Source organism: Ostrinia nubilalis, chromosome 3 (genome assembly GCF_963855985.1).
Source record: "Ostrinia nubilalis chromosome 3, ilOstNubi1.1, whole genome shotgun sequence".
Taxonomy (NCBI): domain Eukaryota; kingdom Metazoa; phylum Arthropoda; class Insecta; order Lepidoptera; family Crambidae; genus Ostrinia; species Ostrinia nubilalis.
This window is the reverse complement of record NC_087090.1, coordinates 1,042,504-1,066,598: the sequence shown is the minus strand read 5'-3', so window position 1 is coordinate 1,066,598 and position 24,095 is coordinate 1,042,504. Positions and strand designations below refer to the sequence as shown.

General features: G+C 37.7%; 3 protein-coding genes across 8 annotated transcripts in view; 2 read left to right on the top strand and 1 right to left on the bottom strand.

Annotated features, from left to right (window-relative positions):
* Positions 1-10,754: 10,754 nt before the first annotated feature.
* On the top strand, positions 10,755-13,269 carry LOC135088212 (dTTP/UTP pyrophosphatase-like). The gene is made up of 4 exons (XM_063983095.1): positions 10,755-10,923; positions 11,408-11,649; positions 12,372-12,521; positions 13,063-13,269. The coding sequence occupies exons 1-4, from the start codon at positions 10,834-10,836 to the stop codon at positions 13,196-13,198; spliced, it is 618 nt and encodes a 205-aa protein (XP_063839165.1). The 5' UTR covers positions 10,755-10,833; the 3' UTR covers positions 13,199-13,269.
* A 644-nt stretch (positions 13,270-13,913) lies between these two features.
* The window catches only part of LOC135087457 (dTTP/UTP pyrophosphatase-like), a 139,995-nt gene continuing 129,813 nt past the window's right edge, over positions 13,914-24,095 (bottom strand). Inside the window, exons 1-6 of one of the 5 annotated variants that reach the window (XM_063982215.1) lie at positions 15,541-15,556; positions 15,455-15,510; positions 15,225-15,348; positions 14,885-15,126; positions 14,566-14,712; positions 13,914-14,188 (exon numbers count right to left, since the gene is read on the bottom strand). In XM_063982215.1, the coding sequence (XP_063838285.1) occupies positions 14,041-14,188; positions 14,566-14,712; positions 14,885-15,126; positions 15,225-15,314 (627 nt within the window). In that variant the 5' untranslated portion in view covers positions 15,315-15,348; positions 15,455-15,510; positions 15,541-15,556 and the 3' untranslated portion in view covers positions 13,914-14,040. Of the gene's footprint in view, positions 14,189-14,565; positions 14,713-14,884; positions 15,127-15,224; positions 15,349-15,429; positions 15,511-15,537; positions 15,557-24,095 lie in introns of those variants that run through there. The other 4 variants (XM_063982202.1, XM_063982208.1, XM_063982193.1 and 1 more) reach the window with 4 other exon arrangements.
* Positions 16,992-23,964, top strand: LOC135087408 (uncharacterized). Of its 2 annotated transcripts, none has more exons than XM_063982181.1 (7): positions 16,992-17,208; positions 17,415-17,512; positions 17,586-17,842; positions 17,935-19,010; positions 20,352-20,538; positions 21,069-21,293; positions 21,907-23,964. In XM_063982181.1, the coding sequence occupies exons 1-7, from the start codon at positions 17,123-17,125 to the stop codon at positions 22,066-22,068; spliced, it is 2,091 nt and encodes a 696-aa protein (XP_063838251.1). In that variant the 5' UTR covers positions 16,992-17,122; the 3' UTR covers positions 22,069-23,964. The 2 variants fall into 2 exon arrangements, with proteins under 2 accessions (XP_063838251.1, XP_063838253.1); XM_063982183.1 differs by lacking the exon at positions 16,992-17,208 and adding an exon at positions 17,244-17,343.

Below are 24,095 nucleotides of genomic sequence, written 5' to 3'. Positions count from 1 at the left end.
TGGTGGCCTGTGGGAGGCGGGAGTGAAAAGTTTAAAGTATCATTTTAAAAGAATTGTAGGTGATATACCACTTACATATGAAGAACTTTATACTGTCATTACACAGATAGAGGCTGTACTAAACTCTAGACCATTGTGTGCATTATCATCTGATGTTTCAGACCTAAATTATTTAACTCCTGGACACTTCTTAATTGGTACACAACCGACTTGTTATCCTGAAGTAAATTTTACTGATATTCATATAAATAGACTTAAGTTTTGGAATTTGTGTTCTAAATTGAAACAAGATTTTTGGAATGTTTGGTATAATGATTATTTAACAGAATTACAAAACCGTGGTAAATGGAAACAAGAAAATGTAAACTTAAAATTAGGAGATCTAGTTATTGTCAAAATGAATAATGTTGCACCAATGAAGTGGCCTATGGGGCGTATTGTAAAAATAGTACCTGGTCCAGATAGTAAAATAAGAGTAGCTCATGTCAAAATGGCTGATAAAGTTTATATTCGTTCCTATAGAACATTATGTCCTCTACCTATATCTGAATAGGATAAGCAATTTAGATAGTCACGTACTTACCATAACAGGGGCCCATGTTCATGACATAAACGAGTATTTTTAGCTTTATCTTTAAGCGTCTAACTTTAATTGAAAAGTGAGACTCAAACCTTGTATAGTTAATAAATTACTGTTGTATTCATTCAACATTAATTACTCAGGTTACTTTATAAGTTTCCAATATAATTATATTACTTATTATGTATGTTAACTACATAGATTCTTATCACAGCATAATAGTTTTGATGTGTATTGCATCAATTTCTAACTTGAAAAAAGAAATAAAATTGTACTTTAGTTAGCTGTATTGATATAAAATAACTAATAATTACTTAAAGACTTTAGCTGAAGTAAATAATAAAATTCAAAACTCTATAATTTGCTTGAAAGTTTAATATTGTATAAAAATTGTTTGACAATTAATACTAAATTAAATTTAAGACTGACTTGGCATTACCATTAGTATACTTACTTGTTTTCAATTTAAAGTATAAAGTTCAAGTAGAATCTTGTTTGGAATTGTTTAAAAATAGCTTATTAGTTTGCTCGTTAACTATGTATCTCACCTTAACTCTGTATCTGTTGCCGCTGGCCAACTATGTTCGAATAATTATTGAACATAAAATATTTTAAGTAGTTATTTTTAGTTCTAAGCATGGTAACACTATAAGAAATAGAAAATGTATTTTTTATGCTGGCAACGGTGGCTTCTGCCATTTTCTCTGTGCCTATGCACATTCTTGTAAAACCAATTTTACAAAATAAACTCTATAAGTTTAATTAAATTCCAGTCTGTTTCATTTATTGAACAATAATAATAAATATTTTTGAACAATTTCACACATAACGCTATCTAGCCCCATAGTAAGCAATTAATATGCTTGTGTTATGGGTGCTCGCTTAACGGATATACTACATTATATACGTTTTAAATACATACATATTATACTAGTAACACCCAGACCCATCACAGAAATTAAAATTCATCATTTCAATTTCTGCCCGGCTGGGAATCGAACCCGGGACCTCTCGGCATAGTAGTCCCTTTTAGAACTACTACACCAAACGGCCGACAAATAATTAATTAATTAAATTAATTATTAGTGAAAGATAAGTTGCATTTTTATATTAGTAATATTCCATAAACCAATATAACACAAAGCCACAAACTAAAAATATTATGATATTTTTAGTACTAGCTTCGACCCAACCGCCTTCACAAAGTACATATTATTTCAAACCAAGATTTCGCAGAATTTCTGCCCTAAAAATGCAAAGTAATTATCTCTATTTAGGTAATACCTATTCGTTAGCAACTTTTTGCATAAAAACATACTCGACAACCACGGATTATCATAAAAAAATGCGATTTACTAACTACGTGTTAGTGAGCCGTCCATACCGCCGGCCATTTTTCAAAAAATCCCATCTGTCAATTGTGACCCAATGGTAGCATACCGGAAACTGTTCCCTAATATTTCGTTCAGAAATCGAATTAAATTATTTCTTTAAGCCGCGAAATTTCAAAAATCTAGACGAAGTTTAATAATATGGCCTTCTGAAAGGCGCATGGGCGGTAATTGAAAGTTAGTTGAAAAAAGTTCTGGGCTGTAGTCGCCATGTTTATTTTGGGTTATCAAAAGGCGCGTGGGCGCTACGAGGTTAAAAGTTCCTGTGAGATGTCCGTACAGCATACATCACCATAGTCGAGGATAGGCAGGATCAGAGACTGAGCAAGTAAGGTCTTAGTGCTGGAAGGGAGGAAATTTTTAAAGCGGTAGAGTGCCCGCATTGAGCCGATCACCTTCCTACTGACTTCCCTGACATGCTGGGACCAACTCAGAGTGCTGTCAATGAAGAGTCCGAGATTTTTTACGTATGGAGAGAAGTTAACGACAACTCCGTCAAAGACAACACTAGGGACCGATCCCAGATCCAGTTTAGCCAGTTGCCTGGAGCTCCCCAGCACTATCGCCTGACACTTGCCAGGATTGACCTTCACACCGAACTTCCCGGACCAATCGGCGATATTGTGTAGATCAGCATTTAGCCGCGAAACCGCATCAGATATCTCAGAAGGGTCAGCCTGCACGTAGAGTTGGAGGTCGTCAGCGTAGAGATGAAAGGATGAAGAAAGGTGAGAAGTAAGAATGTTGATGAAGACGGAAAAAAGGATAGGTGAGAGTATGCCCCCTTGAGGTACGCCGGTAGCAAGGTCCTTCCACTCCGAGTATGCTCGACCGAATCGCACCGCCTAGATAGGATGAGAACCATTCCGCGGCCGGTGATGAGACTCCGAGGTGGAGTAGAATGGCAAGAAGGATGTCATGGTCGACCGTGTTGAAGGCGTTAGAGAAATCGATCAATACAAGAACGGTAACGCGTGACTCCTCCATGCCGGCTCTGACGTCATCAACAATTTTCAAGAGTGCAGTGGTAGTGCTGTGTCCCGGGCGGAAGCCAGACTGGAATTGGCTGAGGAGATGGTTTTCTAGAACAAATTTAGAGAATTGCTTGTGAGCAGCAGCTTCGAGGACTTTAGAGAGAAAGGGTAAAATGGAGATAGGACGAAATTGGTTTAATGCGGTAGGGTTGGAGAGTTTGGGTAAAGGGATGACATTTATGTGTACTTACACGAGAGAGTAAATAATATTACATATCATATAATAAAAACATAGTTAGACCACACAGAGCAAAGATTATTAGTCATAATATAAGTCGGGATTCGAACCTAACACCGCTCCCACAGTATTCTGGCGACGCAATCCGACGCTCATGATGAGCTGTCGCCATTGTTACGACCGACTTCTGACAAAGATAATGTTTCACTGCCTGGGAAATTAGACGAGGAATCCCATACAGTTGACTGCTGATTGTTGCCTATACTTCATCATCATCATCATCATTTCAGCCACAGAACGTCCACTGCTGAACATAGGCCTCCCCCAATGACTTCCACATCGCACGGTTGGTAGCGGAATGCATCCAGCGCCTTCCTGCTACCTTTATCAGGTCGTCGATCCACCTTGTGGGTGGACGTCTCACGCTGCGTTTTCCGGTACGCGGCCTCCAATTCTTACTGTCACATTTATTAGCTGCTGTAGATCCTGACTACACAGGAGTTGCAACGGTTCGAAGGAGAGGTGGGAATAGTCCCGTACCACATTTAATACTTGGTTAATCAGAAAAAAGAATGAGTTTTCATGTATCAAATGATTGCTCGGTTCCCTTTAATTGGTTCAGCAGTATAGGTGTGAAATCGTATTTTTACCCGACTGCGCCAGAAGGACGGTTAGTAACTGTCTTTAGAGGTGCGTCAATCGTCTGTAATGTCAATGGTTACCATTACCTCTAGCATGAACAACTTTCGTCTTCGAATCGTTTGCGTATTCGACAAAATTCGATACTCAACCTTCGAATTAAACGATAACGTGACAATTTTGACTGACAAAATAAGTTTCGTGCAACCATTTCTCATACTAAGTTCACTTTACGACACGTTCACAAGGGCGCTGTTTTAGTTTTCATACTAAATCTTTTGATGGCGAATACGCAAACGATTCGAAGTCGAAAGTTTTTCGTGCCAGAGGTACAGTGTAGATACCCAAGACGTCCACACAAAAAGAGCGGACACGACAACAATCAATTCAGTGTCATTTTCGCTTGGTTTTCGAATTAGCCCCATTTATATAATTACGTGGGCAGCACCGCCCACCACTTGAGGTCGAAGGCAAAGGGCTAGAAATCCACGTGTGTGCAACCTTTATAGTTGTATTTATTTATTCAATATATGAATGGAGTCAGTAGTTTTAATTAGTAATAATATAACTAAATAATATAATATAACAATAATCAGTCAAAACTTTTAATATCTACAAGCTAAGTATGTTCCGGCGTTTCTTCTCAGCACTTGCCATATGTTTGTCTCGAAGCGCTGGTGGGGCCCAAAAGATAAGGAGACATGTAAAGTGCCCCATAAGGGCTACCTTTTCTTTTTTATTATTTACTATATTTTGACGTTCATAAGTGCCACTTGTGGTCTAAACTGAATAAATATTTTTGATTTTGATTTCATTTTGATTGCCCTACTGTGGCTCCTCATTTCTGATTCGATTACGCAGGGAAACTCCAACCATAGCAACCCGGTCGGTACATGTCTGGTACATGCATGTTACAATGGGCGGCCGAAACTACGCAGCTATTAATTTAAAATTAATTTAGGACACGCAGTGGGTGGATCGATCAACAAAGTCATTATCGAGGTGGCCCAGGTGAACACGTGGTCGTTTGAGGCTCTCTGCGCCTACGACTAGGGTAGGCGGATGTTGCAACACGCATAAATGATATCAAAACAGTGTATCGATCGACAAACCAAATGGCAATGCCAGATTTTGTAGGTATGGAAGGTTTTGTTGCAATTTCTTACAAAACTTGCGCGCAGAAAGCAAATCTAGTATTGTAAAATCATCAAACTTCTAATGCTCGTAACTCAGTGCAGACTGAGTTTAGAGGTATACATACATGTCATAGTAAGTTTGGTTTATTACACTATTTTGTAATCAAAAAATAAGGTTTGGTCGATGGCCGCGCGAAAAAAAAAGCCAATTTCCGGCAGTCTTTTTATTACGAAAACTAACTATATTATGAATAGTGGCAAGATCATAACATTTAAGGCTGGATAAGTTAAAATAAGATGGTGTGCACATCAGCACAAACGTGAAAAATCTGTCACACTCCATACAAAAAACGCCGGTTAACGTTATAGTTACCGTCAAAGTAAGGTGGTGCAACTCGGCCTAAGTGTTGTATGTAAGGTAACAGGTATGACATAAAATTCCGTCTGTTGACTGGCATGAAAGAAAATACACCACAAAAAACCAATTTAGATTTTTGGTAAATCTAAATATATGTACATATTAGGGTGGTCCTTATTTTTCGACTTTTGAATTATCCCCGGGGCACTTTCTCATTCGATTATATGTATACCTCTAAATATGAAATTAGCTTTTTTTGTTTTTTTTTTGGTTAAGATTTAGAGGTCGCTACCAGCTGTCAAAATATTTACAAAAAGCTTTGAAGATCTTAAATCATGGTTTCATAAATGTTTTATTTAAGTGTTTATATCACATTTTAGGTGCAAATGAACATCGCATAGATAGAATAGACAATCACTTCTTGTCCCCTTCTCACCTCAACCCCTCTTCTGTACCGACCATGGTACCGACGCGTCGAGATACTAACAAGTAAACTCTTATATCTTAAAAATAATTGATTCAAATATGTACATTGTACATAATATCTTAGTTCATAGCAACAACAATAATTTTATAATATTTTTATTTGGCTTTGGCTTTAAAAATACATGAATCTAACAAATACAGACTTTGTTTTTACTTAAAATTCAAACCTTGGTAGCGACCCCTAAATGTCTTTTAAAAATTAAAAAAAAATAATGAAAGACTTTCATATGGTATATATTCAAATTACGTGGTGCCCCGCAAAATATAAGGAAAAAAATTTTTTTCGTAGGAATAAGGACCACCCTAGTACATATGTATTATACAACTCAAAGGTGACTGACTGACATAGTGATCTATCAACGCACAGCCCAAACCACTGGAATGTAGCAACTCATGAATTCAGAGATCATTAAAATCGGTCCAGGGCAGCCGTTCTTGAATTAATATAAATTTCTTGAAGTAATATAAATAGTTAGTTCTAATTACACGATTTTTTAATATAGGATTATTTGTAAAACACCAGCAAACTTGCAGGACTAGATCGCTGACATCATAAGCAACAACATTTGTTCTAAAGCTTTTGAAATTAGTTAGATTTTTCTTCCCAATCCATTATTCGGAAAACAGCATTTACCTAATTAGGTACCTGCCTACGTACCAGAATTGAAAACTTTCATAATACCACAATTAAATAACCATAGTATAATACCAACCTAAAACTCACAGGATTTTATTCCAAACGAAAAAAATAACATTTTTTTTATTTGTTGTTAATAGCGCCCGCGCATGTGTGCGCGTATTTGACATTGTCGATGGTTGCATTGCACCGGAAGTCGCTCGAACTACGCCAGAAACGGTACGAAACGGGCAACAAATGCAAACGTTTCCGAGAAAACATCCTAGTCGAGGAGCCAAAGTTCGTAAACGTTTCAAAGCAATATCATCATCCTTATTTCAGACATATGACGTCTACTGCACTACTGAATAAAGTCCTCCCCCAATGATTTTTATAGTGACCGATTCGTAATGACTCTCGAAAACAGCTTGTAGACATTGCGCAGAACTGGAAAGTTAAGGCAAACATCTCGAGTGTAATGAAATAAAATATTTTGTATTTGTATTTGATCTCGAGTGGCGACCACCATACAATTAAGAACGAAACATAATGTTATACTTACATTACTTTGGCACCAAACTAAACTATAAGCGCACAAGTAATATAGAGGGGCGATAATGATCGGAGGATAGTACAATTGTTCCTATTTCTCTGACGAACGGCACATTAAGCTAAATAATGCAGCATCGTATCTATCGCATTATCATTAAATTAATATTATTAATACATTTGAAAATTAATAATACATTCACGATGCGACGTAAGTGACTTGCAATAGAAAGAAAGAAACAAAAGTATTTATTCAATGCAAGTACAAATACAATACAATACTTGCAATTTTATTGATATATTTATGATAGGGAGGGAATTAGAAAATAAGATACGGTCAAAAAATTGGCAGCAGCTTGCGATTAGATTATTTCCACTTGTGCGTTTTCGAGCCACATTAGATATTAAATTAATGCAATCTAATTAGTTTATGAAAATAAAATTATAAAAGATCTATACCTAACTTATTATTTTTAACTAGAAACTCGAGGAAAATAAAAACGTTACAGTAATACACAACGCAACACTCACTTCAAGTTTTCCTAGTTCATTAGGAGTAATTTAGTTTTCCGTGTACTTGTATTGTTTCTGGGTGGTGTTCTCGATGTGAAGGCATGCCATAACTTATGGTAGTGGAGTGCGGAACGCTGTTACGTGCCGAAGAGTTGCGAGAGGGATAGGTACTGATATCGAAAATCAATCAAAAGGTGATAAGTTTCTTTACGAGATCGAATCAGAAATGAGGAGATTCGTAAACGAACTGAAGTCGCTGTCATAGCCCAACGGATTAAGAAGCTGAAGTGGCAATGGGTAGGGTAAATAGTAAGCAGAAATGACGGCTGATGGGGCAGCAAGGTTCTTCTGGAGTGGAGGCTACGTATCGGAAAGCGCAGCGTAGCACATCCACCCACAAGCTGGACCGACGAACTCCTAATGCTACTGGTAGCAGGAAGACGCTGGATGGAGGCCGCTGCCAACCGGTCATCATGGAAGACATTGAGGGAGGCCTATGTTTAGTAGTGAACTGATGATGATGAACACGTGATATCAATATATTGAATGTTCGATGTTTTAGACTTTTCGATTAATAGTGTTCGATAATTTGATTTTTTTAGATCAATAGGTATTCGATATGGCGCAGGTAACCCGTCGTCTGCTGCTGCTGTGTGGAGTGCGAACTTGCACCTTTAATTTAAGCTTACTATAGCACCTAATACGGTTTGTTTTGGTGAAAATAATTAGTGTTGTAACAAAGTTAAACTAGACCACATTGGTCAATTTATCTAAGGAAATTAATTGTATTCCTTAGGTTTAATGACAAAAATTTGAACTCTACAATCTACACATACCTACATCCAAAATCGATATGTGATGCCGGCACAGCACTAGGACTCGAGTTTTTTGCGATGAGAGAGCAACCGATGCGGTGGCGCTATAGTAAAAACACTATTGTGTTTGTGGGAACCACAGGTTTGCTGCCACCTGTTCTTTGGGTCTACTTACAACTAGAGATGGGTAGTGGGTAAAAACCCATTTCACCCGATTGGGTTTAAACTGGGTGATTTGGGTAAAAACCCGGTTTTTACCCATTATCACCCATTCTGGTGGGTGAAAACAAAAATAGCGTTTTTTTAAAGTGAGAAGTGGTATTTGTTGCTAAGGGGGCGTTCTAGTGTTACGTAATGCAATCTGGGAGGAGAGGAGGTCTTGAAAAACGTTACAATGCGTTACAGTGGCGGAAGGGCGGTTCGATTTCAAGTTTTTAAGCAGAAGTACTTTGTAGTTGGTGTTGTTATTTGTAACTTTATACCGTAATGTTATCAAAGAGAGAGTTTGGCATCTTTGGCATCCCCCCCTCCATGTCCTTACCATGATCACAAATTATTGTGTTCCTACTAAATTTCTTCTAAATCGGTTCAACGATTCTTGAAATAACACCATTTTATGAAATAATTGGTCACATCATCATAACGTGATCAATTTTACGATTTGGCCACGATATAAATGCATATTAGTGTTAAATTTGACTTATTGCTTATTAATCAATAAACTTAAATGAGATAAATTCAATAAAAATAAAGAAAAGATACCAATTAAAATAATTATAAAATTATTTGTTTTCACCCGGTGTAAACACCCACGGGTGGAATGAAACGGGTTTTTATTGGGTTTTTACCCGCATGTGGGTTTTTACCCGGGTGGAAACCCATCTCTACTTACAACGCCTACATTGATGTGCTTTTTGGGAGTAATCATGTAGGCTGGCTGGTACCCTCAACTACTTTGATAGAAAATCTGTAAAACAATTTCGATAATATTGTATACAGGGTGACTTTGCAATCAGTATCCAAATTTTTAGGAGCGACTCAGAATCAGTAACTTAATCGATTTACATAAGGAACACGATTTTTTTTTCATATTTAATTACTTTTATTCGTTGCGCGCGGTTTCAAAATTGGCACACGTGGATAATTTCTTCGTTCATAGAAGAATACGTACACACAGTAAACTATAAAGCTTAATAGACATAATGGTACGCGAAAATAAGCCTTAACCTTTAAAAATTAAGATATGGGCTGGGCACCCGCGAATTACATTTTCAATAATTTTTTTCGTGAAAAATACTGCGATTAAAAATAATTAAGATAAAGTTGTACTTATCGTTAAAGTGTTCTATAAGCTTATTAAAAAAAATTGGATACTGATTACAAAATCATCCTGTATGATGAAACATTTGTTTGCACATTAAGCTTGAAATCATGCCTACATATTTTTAATTATCGTGATAATGAAATAAATAATTATCTTGACATTTAACGCTGCGCCGTGCGCGCCATCTAGTCCCAAAGTTTTCTTCGTTGATGCCAGCCTGCCTAAAATACGTGCTCGCTATATAGTATAGCCCATTTGATTTGATTTATTTTTTGAACCAAATAAACAATTTTTTCTTCTTATTCATTTGCTTTTTCCTCATCATTTCAACGTCTCGCAAAGCATATTTCAATGTGCAGTTCGTCTACAAAACTAATCTCTTTACCACCTTGTAGGACGCGTATTTTTTTTATCTTTCAGCATAATTATGTAGACACCCGGCAGCGTATCCAGGCACAATCAAAGACAAAATAACTCACAATTTAGCAGCCGTGTGTGTGTAATTACAGAAACCATAACGAGCTACTTATGACCGCTTAGATTTATTAAATTTTGAATTCTAGGCAAGTTAATGTGCCCATGCATGTAGGTTACAAAGGTTTCGAGGTTTGAAGCATCAACAGTAGCACGAAATGGTTTCTGTAATATTATCAAGAACCTTCTACGAGTAAATACGAGGCGGCACCGTACGAGGTCGCAAAGTTGAAATTTGGAAAGAGCAAATCGAACTATAGAAATACATACCAATTTTCAATACTCTCGGTAAACTTTCCAGGTAAAACTACCAAATGGCTGGACTAAATATTATAAGGTGTCAAACAGGATACGTTCAGGGTATCTACATACTACACGTTATTAGCGTAGTTGTCCTCGTTTTCATACTAGAACCTAATACAAAGACCACCTAAGCGCACACGTACAAACCATTCCGATTTGCTAAAAATGGAGGCGAAGTTAACGTTACAAACGATATAACCGGAGTTAACGGCATTAGTAGGATCCGACCTATCGTAGCAACAGCCTGATTTCTAGTTTAAAATTCAAATTCAATAAGTACCTTACTTTCTATCTTATCATATTAATTTAGATAATAAGTGAATCAATTATTTTATCTTTTCGAATGCACGCTGCAACTATCGACATATAAACGGCACTCGTAGTGTAAAGAACACAGTACCTATCATCAGAATAATTTACATTATTATTTTTTCACAATGTTGGAACCGTTGTTGCATATTTTGAACGAGAAGAAAATAGTTCTTGCTAGTGGAGCCCCGAACAAAAAACAATTTTTTGACAACATTGTAAGTACCATTCATATAAACAAATTATGGCAGTCCTCTATTTTGTCAAGTTTTTATTATGTTAAATTTTCTTTCAATTATTTTTATCTAATGATTTAATCTAAGTACTGCACCAATATTTATAAAAATTAAATTTTATTATGGAGCCGCCTTTTTAAAATTGGTATTATCCTCATAACAAACGAACAAAAATAATTGCTATCGAATTAAAAACTGTTTTAAAAATAGAGTTATAACATGAAAAAAATTACGAAATTTTAACGTTTTGTAACTTACATAGTTCTTCGTATTTCTGTAATAATTTTACATACTTATTGCTGGACCTCACACTATGGATGTTGTTTTAAAGCAGAAGATATAGAACCTACAATAATAACTAAATCTAACTACACTTTAATGTGCATTTGTAATAAAAAAAAGTAGCCCCAAGTCAAATTAAAAAAAAACTGTAATACAGACACCTAAAAAAATAATTTTTCCACAGGGTTTGAAAGTTGAGGGCTGCGCTTCAACATTTGAAGAAGATTTGGATCCAAGTAATTTCAAAACCTTCGCTGAGTTCGTTGAAGAGACCGCATTGCAGAAGGTGCTCGAAGTGGAAGAGAGGTTGAAACGCGAAAACCGAGCAGCTGACCTGGTGATCGGAGCAGATACCATGGTTACGATTGACAACCAAATGTTTGGGAAACCAAAAGACGAGGAAGACGCCGTCAAGACGCTCAAGCGGTAAACTAATTTATAAAAGAATACAATCACACCAAACCCGATGCACTGTGTGCCCGATGCTAGGTTTAATTAAACCATAAAACGGACTAAGATGATAAGATCTTCTAAAACGGACAAAAGACTATTTTTACCAAATAGTCTAATTATTTAATCAATTAATGGCACATCAAGTAAACACAGCTTGTTGCATAGTATGTCGTTGTAAACTATTGATTGGCGTTGAATGTCACGAATCTAGAGCGGTTGTTGCAGAAGAACAACATAATTAATATCTCATTATTTTATTTCTGGTGAGCCTGTCATTTCGCAAGTCTTTAGTGGTGCTACTTTAGGTTTTAGCCGTTTATAGACAAGCAATTATTTCATCTAAGTCACTTTTAATTTCTTTTTGTAACGAAATTTTATTAGGTAAGAAATCTAATTCAAAAGTTAAACGATTATTATTACTCTGAAACTAACTGATCTGTCTTAACCGTAATAGTTTTCCTTGAAAATTCAAGAAAAGCACATCATACATTTTCCAGATTTTTGAAGTCAATGGTTTAGCTTTAAAGAAGGGGGGGGAAGGGGGACAAATATACAGGCTGGAAGAGCGAAAATCTTAGTACAACTTTTAATACGGACTACTTACTACCACAGAAAAAGCTATCTTCGTTAACCATATTGTGTTCGTACGTCCTACGTGACGTATTATTTTTTGTTTTAGAACTTTCTGCTCGTAGCCTTTCAGGGAAGTCGAATGTGGTGCTGACTGGCGTCGTGGTGAAACCTCGGGGCAAAGACCCTATCAAGTTCACACAATCAACCGAAGTATTCTTCGACGTGATGACTGATGCACAAATAAGAGGATACGTCGCTACGAAGGAACCAATGTAAGTACGTTCAATCAACGTTCGGCATCGCGGCATAGGTAAATTGACTGTTTCGAATTTCCATTCAATCGCTGCTATACAACTTTTGACAACACCTTTATTTAACTTAATTCAGGGGGCATTGGTGTATCCAGACTTTTTAGGGAGGGGCCAAGAACGCCTTAGGGTTAAGTGTCATTAGTATTTCTTAGAGTAGGCGCACACCGTTGATTTTTCGTCGGCCGATAGTTTAGTCGGGCAGTTGATCAGTATGGGCAATTGGGCATGTATGGGAGTGCGCACACTACGCCGATTCTTCATACAATTTAAAATCGGGCACAACTATCGGCCAACTAAAAATCAACGGTGTGCGCCTACTCTTATGCGCATGTAAGGGGGGCATGAAAAAAAAATTTTTTTTTTCGTTGAGCCTCGGCGTAATAAAGGTTGGGAAACCCTGTTTTACAGCAAAATTTGTTTTCTCAATTGAAAAAAATCTTCCTTGAGGAAGGAGGGTAGCCTTACTTTTTAACTTGTAATTTTAATAATTTCCAATGTACAGGAGAATGGCAGGCTCGTACGCGATCCAAGGGAAAGGGGGCAGCTTTGTGAAGCGCATCGAAGGCGACTACTCCAACGTCATCGGCATGCCTGTGAACGCCGTGTGTCGCGTCCTAACTCAGTTGTACGGCAATTAGGGCGGAGAGCGAATAAGGACAGCACGTCATATATCTGCCATCCGCAGAATAAATAAATAATTAAAAAGTAATACTTAGTGGAATTACTGCTTTCCAAACGTGAATTAGAACTGGCCCCATAGCAGACATTTTCCTACATCTAAAGGCCTTTTGAAATATATATTGGTTATGGCTATTGGAGCGGGTACCACTTTCCATACATTTGTGCCCATCATCCTTTGTCAAATCTTGTTACCAGGCACAGATTGTTACTAACTTAGGTTAGTTAGATAAATAAAATTAATGTTGATCAGCTAGGCATAAGTAGACATTTAATTTTGTACATTCGTAGTACTCCGTGCCTCCCAAAAGTAACAATATTGTATCGCGCGCGGTTGTTTTTGCCGTCCATAAACTGGTAGGCGCCAAAATGGGCGTTTGGAAGCCTTTTCTGGCAGCCCCAAAATTTCTAGCCCATCATAGGGCAATGTCCACTAGCCATCACCACCAAAATAAGCGTTTTTATTTTATGTATTAATATGGGTAACCTTGGAGGAGGCCTTTGTCCAGCAGTGGACGTCATTTGGCTGAAACGAACGAACGATGGGTAAACATACTTTTAAATAAATAAAATTCTTTAACATAATTTTTATACTTACATAAATAATACATACTATTTAGGTAGTTGATTGACATGTTTCTTAAATATTCACGGACTCTTATTCAAAACAATAAGTGATTTGTTATTTTATTTAATTACTAATCAACACAGACTACTTATAACTATATAAACTTACAAATAAATAAACACACTAGCCTTTACTCCTACAAACAATCAAGTGTTGTATTTTGTAGCTAGGTATTCACAGGTTTTTAGGATCTTTGAACATCTCATACAACACAGAACACAACCTGAACAATGGCAGGCCAACTACCGTGAAGTAGTCACCTTCAATGCGTTCTATAAAGCACCCACCCATGCCTTGAATACCATATCCGCCTGCTTTGTCCCTAAAAATTTACAATGCTCCTTTAAATCATAAAATATTCTATTTTAACATTGATGGTGACAAATAATATGGAATTATAGGCTTGAGAAGTATAAGCAAGAAAAAAGAAGCATTTGGCAGCAGAGAGCAGTGGGTAAGGACTGGTGTACAAGCAATTAATGTTTTTCTTTCTTGTTTAAATGTAAGCACCAGAAGGGAAATGTGTTTACATAAAGGTAACAGCTGTCAAGTATCTCTTGAGGCACATGTATTTGAATGCTGATTTAAAAACTTGGTATGCAACCAACAACAGTAATAAAATGTAAGTTGTGTGTACTGGTTAATGATTGCTACTGGTTAATTATTTTAAAATTTTAAATGAAATAAAGAATTACTTACATGGGCTCGCCCGTAGCAATGTACCCCTTAATCTGGTCTTCATGTAGTTTTCCAAAGAACACATCAGTTTTCTCTGTAAATTTTACGATCTTGTCATGCGCTTTTACCACAACTCCTGTGTAGACTGTGTTGGATCTCCCTGAAAGTCTACTTTACTTTTAATATAACATAGTAGGTAGAACTGTGTTAATATAAGCAAATACTGATAACAACTAGTTGTTTATTACATTCTAGTTGATTCTAGGTAGGCAAGAACTAAATTATTATTCAAAAGAATGTGAGATACAAATAAGTTTTGTTGTTAAAATAAACCTGGTACCTGGATAGCATCCTAAATGCTTCATCTTCTGAGGTTGGTTTTCCAAATAATTCCTTGTCGAGTGTAACCATAGTGTCCGCGCCGATGACTATGTCGGGAGGCTGCCCCTGGCCGATCAGCCTACCCTCCACTTCCAACACCTTCTGTAAAGCAGTCTCCTCAACAAACTCCGAGAAGCTATTGAAGTTCTTTGGATCCAAATCTTCTTCAAACAAAGAACTGCAAAGTCCCACTTTTAAGCCCTAAAACAGAAAAATATTAAGGGCAAATCAAATCAAGAAAATATGATTGTAAGTAGGCATAAAGTAGGTATATTAATTATCCCGTATAATATTCTTACAATATTCTCAACAAGTTCTTTTCTTCTTGGCGACCCGCTGGCTAAAATAATATTTTTCTGCTTCAAAATGTGCATTACTGGTTGCAACATTGTTGAATTTATACAAAACGTATAATAATATAACCTAAAAATAAAGTTATGAAATTGATAAATGAATTCAAATATCCCGCTTCGTTGTTAAATAAAATGCTAAAAACACCACTACTTTGGCGAATATTTTGAAAATCAACCTGCCCCGAGTAAACGACGCAAAATTTACGAATTTACCGCCGCTGTTACTTACAGCCATAGAGAAAAGTAATACATAGCTTACAGCGTTTCTGTTTTGAACAACAACGAACGGAAGAGCGAAGAGCTGTCATCACACAGATAACTATATATTAGTGTCATCAGCTGACAGCTGTCAAATGTCATAGATCCAAACATTTATATTTTTGGGGTCGATTCTTTTAAAGAGAAGACAAAGGCATTGAAACATACAGCCGAAACTTTAGTTTTTTAAACCCCCGCGCCCGATAGAAGAAAAGGGGTATAAGGCGGTTATCACACGGACGAGACGACAGATTTAATCATTGTATGCAAGTACCTCAGTTTGTATAGAAACTTCACTTCACACTGACAACGCGTCTGCGCGCGTGATTTTTTATATGAAATCACGCGCTCCGCGGCGGAGCGCGGCGCAGTGTGATAACCGCCTTATGGACTTCTTGGCGGGAATGTGAAGCGTCATGTTAGCGGTTTTGTTTTGTTTTCTAAAATTCGTGTTTTCTAAAATGGTTTATGTGTTCGTGAACGTGCATGAGTGTGGGCAAATGAGACAAAACAGTGCAGCCTGATTCTTTCGGATTTACTCAAGAAGTCCATACGAAGTCTCAGTAAAGCACCACAACTTTAAATATAACAAAGTCTAGTAATTTACCTAACTGTTAATTTTAATTTTGTGAACTGTATCTGTTATTGTTTGAGATAGTAAGTACCTACTATTGTAATAATGTTAATGTAATTTACTGTATCATGCTGTGTTACTTAATATGGCTTATGGTCCAGTTTGTAATTTATTAACACTTTTTCTTTACGGTAGGTATATACCTATTACCTCAGATAATTATAATCTATTACAAATAAATAAATAAACTTTAACTGAAACTCAAAGGGTGGGAAGGGGTATCATCTGTCAACCTTCATTACCTATATCATTTAATTTACCCAAGTCCTATCCCACTTCGTCCCATTTTGTAACTTGTTGGACAACATCTCACTTGAAACTTGAAAATGTCACAAATGAATTCGGCCTCAATGTGTATTGCCAACATAAAGAAAAAGAAGAAGAAGAGGGATATTAATTTTATAGCTTCGAACGACTGAAGCTATTATTTTTATTTTTTTGTTGTGTTAAAGATGATGTCATGATGTGCGAGTGTTCTCAGTGATTTGAGTACTTTGAGTTTGAATAAAATTGGTTGAGCTGTTTAAAAGTGATGGGGAGTGAATGTAGGAAATGAAAACCACATGTCTACAAAATAAATGTCGTGTGTATTGTACAAATAAGTATCAAATAAAATAGCATTGTACTTCGCATTTAATGTCTATTAGCTAAGATTAATTTGCAAATAGAAATAAAATTAAACAAAAATTTATTATCTTTTTGTTGATAGCCGGTGTAGCCCGTACAAAAAAGTTGTTTAGTTGTAGTTTTTGCAAAAAAAATATCAGAATCGGAACCAAAAAAATAATATTTGTCTATGGGTGGACCTGGACATTTTCAATCATCATTCAATCAATCTGCTTCATCATTCATTCATTTATGCCATGCACGGTTTTGTGTCGTGTAAAATTTTGCATTTTTTGGATAAATTGATAAGTTTTACCTTAGGTGATGGAACGCTAGATATTTGAAAATGAAGTCCATGGTGGCTTACGTCCGTAGCCTACTCGGATGGTGTGACGAAAGTCCAGCGATTAGAACAAGCTTCAAACGAGACAGGTATGACATGTTTACAACATTGTGGTGGTTCAGTTATTATGGCGGCAAAGTGCACGAGAAAATTGTGTTTACTGCATTGTAAATTGGTGTTATTATGTTGAAAATACCATTAAAAGCAGCTTCTAGATTTTGGAAGTCAGTAACGCTAAATACAAGCGGTAAATTGTGTTCGCAATCACTATTACACATGAAAATCTTTCTTTCAGGGCAGAGGATGATTTTTCGTCCGATGATGATACCCCAGCATTTAAAAGGCTCAAACACTTGAAGAGAACAAGTTTTCCTGACATAATGGCAACGAATGGTAATTGTGTATAAACTAGTTATTTATTGAGTCTTATTTCTTCAGGAGATTTAAAACAACTACTTTATTACAGATTTATGGGACAAGGATGATAAACCAAGCAAAAATGTACGCTACGTGCCAATCCAGATTGAAGCAGGTCATCCAAGCACCTCTACTCCTAATGAAGTGCCTGGCAAGTCAAGTCGAACCAGAACTGTTCCTATCAAGCTTGTAGGGGTTTCAGAAAATGGCCCTTCCACACCTTCTAGAAAACCAAGGATTCACACACCAGTGAAGCCTGTGATACATGCTGTGATTGATGATGAAGATGAAGATGATGAGCATGAGGTAATTAATGTATATGATATATAGTATATTAATATCGAACTGGAATTATTTAGTAATTTTTTAATCATTATTTCTAATCTCCCTTTTTACAGGTGACATGGGTTGAAAGTAAATCAGATACAAAGCCTTCAAAAGTATACATAAACTTAGAAGATGACGAAGATGATGTCATATTTGTAAAGAAGAAAATAAATTCACCTCCACCAATAAAACCCTATAAATTCTTCATAAAAAACAGTGATACATCTGATTCCAGAGATGACTCTGTACAGTATTACAAGTTAAGTCGAAAATTAAGTGATCGTAACTCCATTAATATGTCTCCAAAAACATACAGCAAATTTAAAGCACCAGCAGGTGTCACAAAAACATACAAGAAAGTCCCCACATCAGTGCCTAGATGGATGCAATCTTCAAAACCCTCGAATCTCGCAAATACAAGAAATCGGTTATTAAATCTCAACATCAATGGCAATGCTAGATCAACGCTATCTGAAGTGTTTAATTTAGATGAGAAGAGAAATTACCAAGAATTAATAAGACGAGTGGCTAATTCAATGAAACCAATATCATTCAACAAACCTTTAGATGTAATAAATTTGGCAGAAGATTCTGCATCTTTTAGATACACACAAAGAGCTCAGAAAAAGGCATTAGATGAAATAAAACTAGTAGAAAAAGGCTTGTCCTTGAACAAAGAAAATGAAAACGCAAAAGAGTATGACCCAATCACAGTAGCTTCCATCAACTCGTCCGATTCTGAAGTAGAAATAGTTCCTTCAGAATCGTCCACAACCTCATCAGTTAGAATCGAGCCCATAAATTCACTCAGAGAGTCGCTAAAAGAGAAAGATGTGACCTCAGGCGACTGGCTCGCCAAATTGGATTCCAAATACAATAAGAAGAAACAAGACACTCAAGAGAAGCTGCACGACGCTCGGAAAGAGGCCGATATCATATCGAAAGTGAACAACGAGCAGAAGCGAGCTCACCTGGAGCACAGGCTGAAGTACGAGCTCAGCATCTCGGAGAGTTTGTTCGAGGAGCCACAGCCCGCCGTGGAGCTGCCGCCGCTCACGCCGGAGCAGGACAAGCTCGTCAACCGCGCGCTCGGGCCCGGCCCGCCGGGGCAGCTGCTCGTCGAAAAGTTCAATCTGAGGATACACAGGTATGTGGCCGTTTGACTTCCTAGATTTAGGCCCTTCTGACCCACCGCACTACCAAACCACACTACCAGTAGTGTCGTGGGGAATATTTTTTCCCTTCTACACTAGCAAGCCAGTAGTGTCGTGGGTAATTTTTAAGGGCCTTACATCTTCATTCCCATCGACACTACTACCATAACTAAATGTAAAATTTATAAAATTTTGGATTGTTTTGTAATAAATTATGATTATATGCAACCCTAACCTCTGTGCAATTTTGCAGTTTGACGGAATTTACTGAAAATAAAATATTACCTAAAAGGGCTTATGTACATGTTCCGGTAAATGTGCAAGTAAAACGCTTTCAAATGATACTTATCTTAACTTTTTAACGCATATTTATCTTAACTTTATTTTTTACTCTGTATGGTTTGTCCGCTAGAGGGCGCCACATTAGATTTTGTGAAACCCCATATAGCCTATCACCAGCGGACAATTAAGACGCTTCTAATGATATGTCATTTGTCGAATTCTGATAAGTAGTTTAGAAGTTACGAGGGAACAGATGAACATACATACATACATACATAGCCTGTCAAAATCATAACCCTCCTTTTGCTTTGCCGTAGTCGGGTAAATATAATTTAATTTAGGTTTTTCTTTCACGCGAAGGTATATAATTAGTTATAGGCCTTTTAGGTAATATTTTATTTTCAGTAAATTCCGTCAAATTGCAAATTTGCACAGAGGTTAGGGTTGCATATAAACATAATTTATTACAAAACAATCCAAAATTTTACAAATTTTACATTTAGTTATGGTAGTAGTGTCGATGGGAATGAAGATGTATGTTACCCACGACACTACTGGCTTGGTAGTGCAGAAGGGAAAAAATATTCCCCACGACACTACTGGTAGTGTGGTTTGGTAGTGCGGTGGGTCAGAAGGGGATTTAGGTCCCTCGTCGTGTACCTAGGTGGCTTCTGCCACTCAATTTACTGCTGGAATTATTTACAGCTTTACTGCTGTAGGAATAAACTATAACACTAAATCACTTATCTGAAATTGACAATACATACACACTAGATATTGGATTAAAATCTGAGCAAAAGAAAATTGACACATTTAACAAATTATTCGATAACAGTGTAAACCTTCACTAGAGTTATTCCAAGCTAGCTCGCAGGGGACACCAACCAGTTAAGGTTCAATCAAACCAACGCGATCACACGCAATCAACCGGCGTGCAGCGATGGCGATCAAACTTAAATGCATCGCTATCGCTGCACGCCGGCTGATCGCGTTAGTTTGACCGAACCTTTAATGAGGGAACAGAGCCTCTCATGACAAATGAATGTCCCCAGACGCGACCTGCAGACGCTGTGCGGGCTGAACTGGCTGAACGACGAGGTGATCAACTTCTACATGAACCTGCTGATGCAGCGCGCCGCCGAGCGGCCCAAGCTGCCGCGCGTGTATGCCGCCAACACCTTCTTCTACCCCAAGCTCATGCAGGCGGGCCAGGCCGGCCTCCGCCGCTGGACCCGCAAGGTACCTTTACCTTTGTTTTTTCTTTGTTGGTATTCTTCTTGTCGTGTCGACAACAAACTTACACAGCGTCAGCCCAAAACTCCGCCACAAGAGTGGCGTTGTCAGTAGCCTTCGTTAAATCTTCCTGCTTGCAGTTGTTTGGGCACGCAGGGCACGACATCATGTGCTTCGTCGACTGGGGAAGAAAACCACACTTGCACTCCAAGTTTGAGCTATCCAAGAATCCCCACCTGAACAGATTGTCTTTACTACGGCCGACCTGCGTCCGAAGTCTATTTAAAGATTTCCATGTAGGCCAGGGGAGCTCATGTCCTGGCGGAGGACTCTCAGACATAGGGACAAAAGGACAAGGAAGATCAGCTCTCAGCAGTTGGTATTAAAAATAAAATATACCCTGTTGGTCCACGCACTTTGCACTTCAGTTGACGACCGATTTGGGACCTACCCCCAAATTGAATGACAAAATGTGGCAGTTATGAGGCCTATGTTCCGGCATTTTTTTTAACCTTGACATCATGGACGGCCTACAGGTGGACATCTTCGCGCACGACTTGCTGGTTGTGCCGGTGCACCTGGGCGTGCACTGGTGCGTCAGCCTGGTGGACTTCCGCGCGCGCCGCGTGGCCTACCTGGACAGCATGGGCGGCCGCAACACCGCGTGCCTGCAAGCCCTGATGCAGTACCTACGCGACGAGCACCAGGACAAGAAGGGCGCGCCCTTCGACGACGCCGGCTGGCGGACAGAGTGTCTCAAGGTATGTGCACGCCTTTTAAGGTCTGGTCGCCGAGCACGTAGAATTTCGTCCAATGACCCCAAGCTACCCATCCTTATCGCTCGCGCGTAATTAAATTGCTGTCGCGACTGTGCGACGGGCGGCCACAGCGAGTGTGTGAGCGCGATAGCAATATAATTACGCGCGAGCGATAAGGATGGGAAGCTTGGGTTTTTCTACGTGCTCTGTGACCAGACTATAGTTGTAACTCGTAGCGCGCTTATCGATTCGCAAAGGGATACCGAGGGTGGTTTGCGGTAGGGAGTTTCATACGAAATACTGAACGACTCGAGTTGATAATATCAACTCCGTATTATGGTGACGATTCCTTTCCGAGGTGATGATAACTTGTGCTATATACCTAAGAACGTAAATCAAACCATGCAAAGTAGTAATTGATTGCCGTTTCTGAAAATGTGCAACAGTCACATGCCTATGTTATCCCTCTTTCCATGTCTCTTCTTCTATTTTCGTTCTGAAACTTCCAGCATTTATTTATGTACTTCTAAAACACCAGGTGGGCTATTCTGAAACGCTGTTACGCGCGCCCCCACTTTGCGAACCAATGAACTAAGCGAACCTCGATCGTCCGCAGGACATCCCGCAGCAGATGAACGGCAGCGACTGCGGCATGTTCGCGTGCACGTTCGCAGAGTTCTCGTGCCGCGACGCGCCCTACACCTTCTCGCAGGCCCACATGCCGTACCTGCGCCGCAAGGCCGCGCTCGAGATCCTGCAGGGCAAGCTGCTGCTATAGACCGCAGGCCGCAGGCCGCAGACCGCAGACCGCGCGACACCACTCGCGACCACCGAGCGTTTGTTCCCGAAAGTTTAGTGCGTCGAGTGTAATTTCAGTGTGTGATGAGTGATGACCGGCGTTGACGACCTCCCGAGATACAGGGTGGAATCTTGTAATGCCACCTGGAGGGAAAGTACTCTTAATACTGTAGATAGAAAATTTTACTGAAAGAAAACATTCCTTTATTTTTGAAAAGAAAGAGAACTGCATTCAAAGATTTTTGAAAATTTTTAGAAAATTCCCTATTGTATGGTATGGTATAATACAATTTTCTGTACATAATGAAAATAACTCAAGATTTCATGGTTTTCCTTTCATTTGATTTATCAAGTTTGTTAGAGAGATTTCATCCTTATACTTAACCCTAACGATCAATGCAATAAAAATACAGGGTGTAATTTTTAACAAATTATAGTGGTTCGATTCCCGGGTGTGGCAAACAATTTTTTTGAAATCTTTGAATGCAGTTCTATTTCTTTTCAAAAATAAAGCAATGTTTCCTTTGAGTAAAATTTTCTATCTACAGTATTAAGAGTACTTTCCCTCCAGGTGGCATTACAAAATTCCACCCTGTATAGTATGAAGTGCCGCGCAATAGCGAGCGTCGCCTGAGACAGTAAAATTTCCGCTACCTAGTTAAGTCTGAAACTATTTAAGTTATATTTATATCGCTGAGCCTGGTCGGGTCGCGCGCGTAATTCCGACCGGCGCGGCGCCTTTAGTGAACCTTATTTTAATACTTGATTGATTTATGTATAAGTATCATAGAAATATGTACATAATATTATTATAACACTACTCTTGAATGTTTGTTTCTTCCAGTAGAACTTTAAAGTAATAAATCAGTTACAAAATAGTCATTGCATTTGAGATTTTCTCGAGGTGGTGTAGGATGACATGATTCAATGGTTTCTTTAAGTAAGCAGTAACAATATTCACACATTATTAACTTTACTAAAATGACATATTGCTATCCCTTTTTCTTTTTATTATCTTAATGATACACATTTTCTTTGTCCCTAAACAAACAGATGAGAAAAACTTTGCAACCTCTATAAAGTGAAGAACCAAAAAATATATATTCATATTATTTAACAAAATAAATGGTAACATTATTTACATGCCTCATGCATGTAGCGACTAGCGATTAATAGAATATCAGTCGAAATACACTGGGGCCAGAGCCAGAGACCTAATGATACCTGTAGCTGTGTAGTGAAAAAACATAAGTAAGTTTAGTTACCTAACACTTGCATGATGTATACTTAGAAATTTTTTTTTTTTGTAGGGGTGGCATCGTTTTTATCTTTGATATGTAATTTTGTCTAATTAATTGGTTGTATATTTTGATTTCCTATCTCTAGCAGACATAAATCTTATATAACATAAATAATATAGATTGGGTGGCAATATTGGATCATTACTGTTTTTAATACGACTTTATGACATATCACACATTTTTGTTCAAAATTCGACTAAAACAAATATTTCCATTCCATGAGATCTTGTGAGAAAAATTTGTGTATTTGTAAATTTGTACTTTTTCTCTCTACTACAATGCTTATTATTATTACCCCCTTCAATTTTGTTACGAATTCAGACGCATTGTGATTTCTTGTCATTTAGTTTATTTATAATGCTAGTTTGTAATAAAATGTAAACAATTTCATTTGGAAGTTTTGTAATTAGGTATTTTTATCAAAGTTAATAATCAATCTGTGTGGTGACTGTTTTGTCCATCTTGTCAAGCACTTGGATGCCTGACAAAATGAACGTTTTCACATTTGATGTGAAGACTATCCTAAGTTGTCTAAGTGATGGAGTAAATTAAATAATAAAACATTATGAAATCAATGCAACTTTTTATTAAGCTCCTCACACAACTAATTTAAAGCTAACTGATACTTGTAGACAGACATTTTCGTTCTTTATGTTTTCATCATAACTAGTGGCGCTTTATATGATTTTTTACCGTGATTTTCATT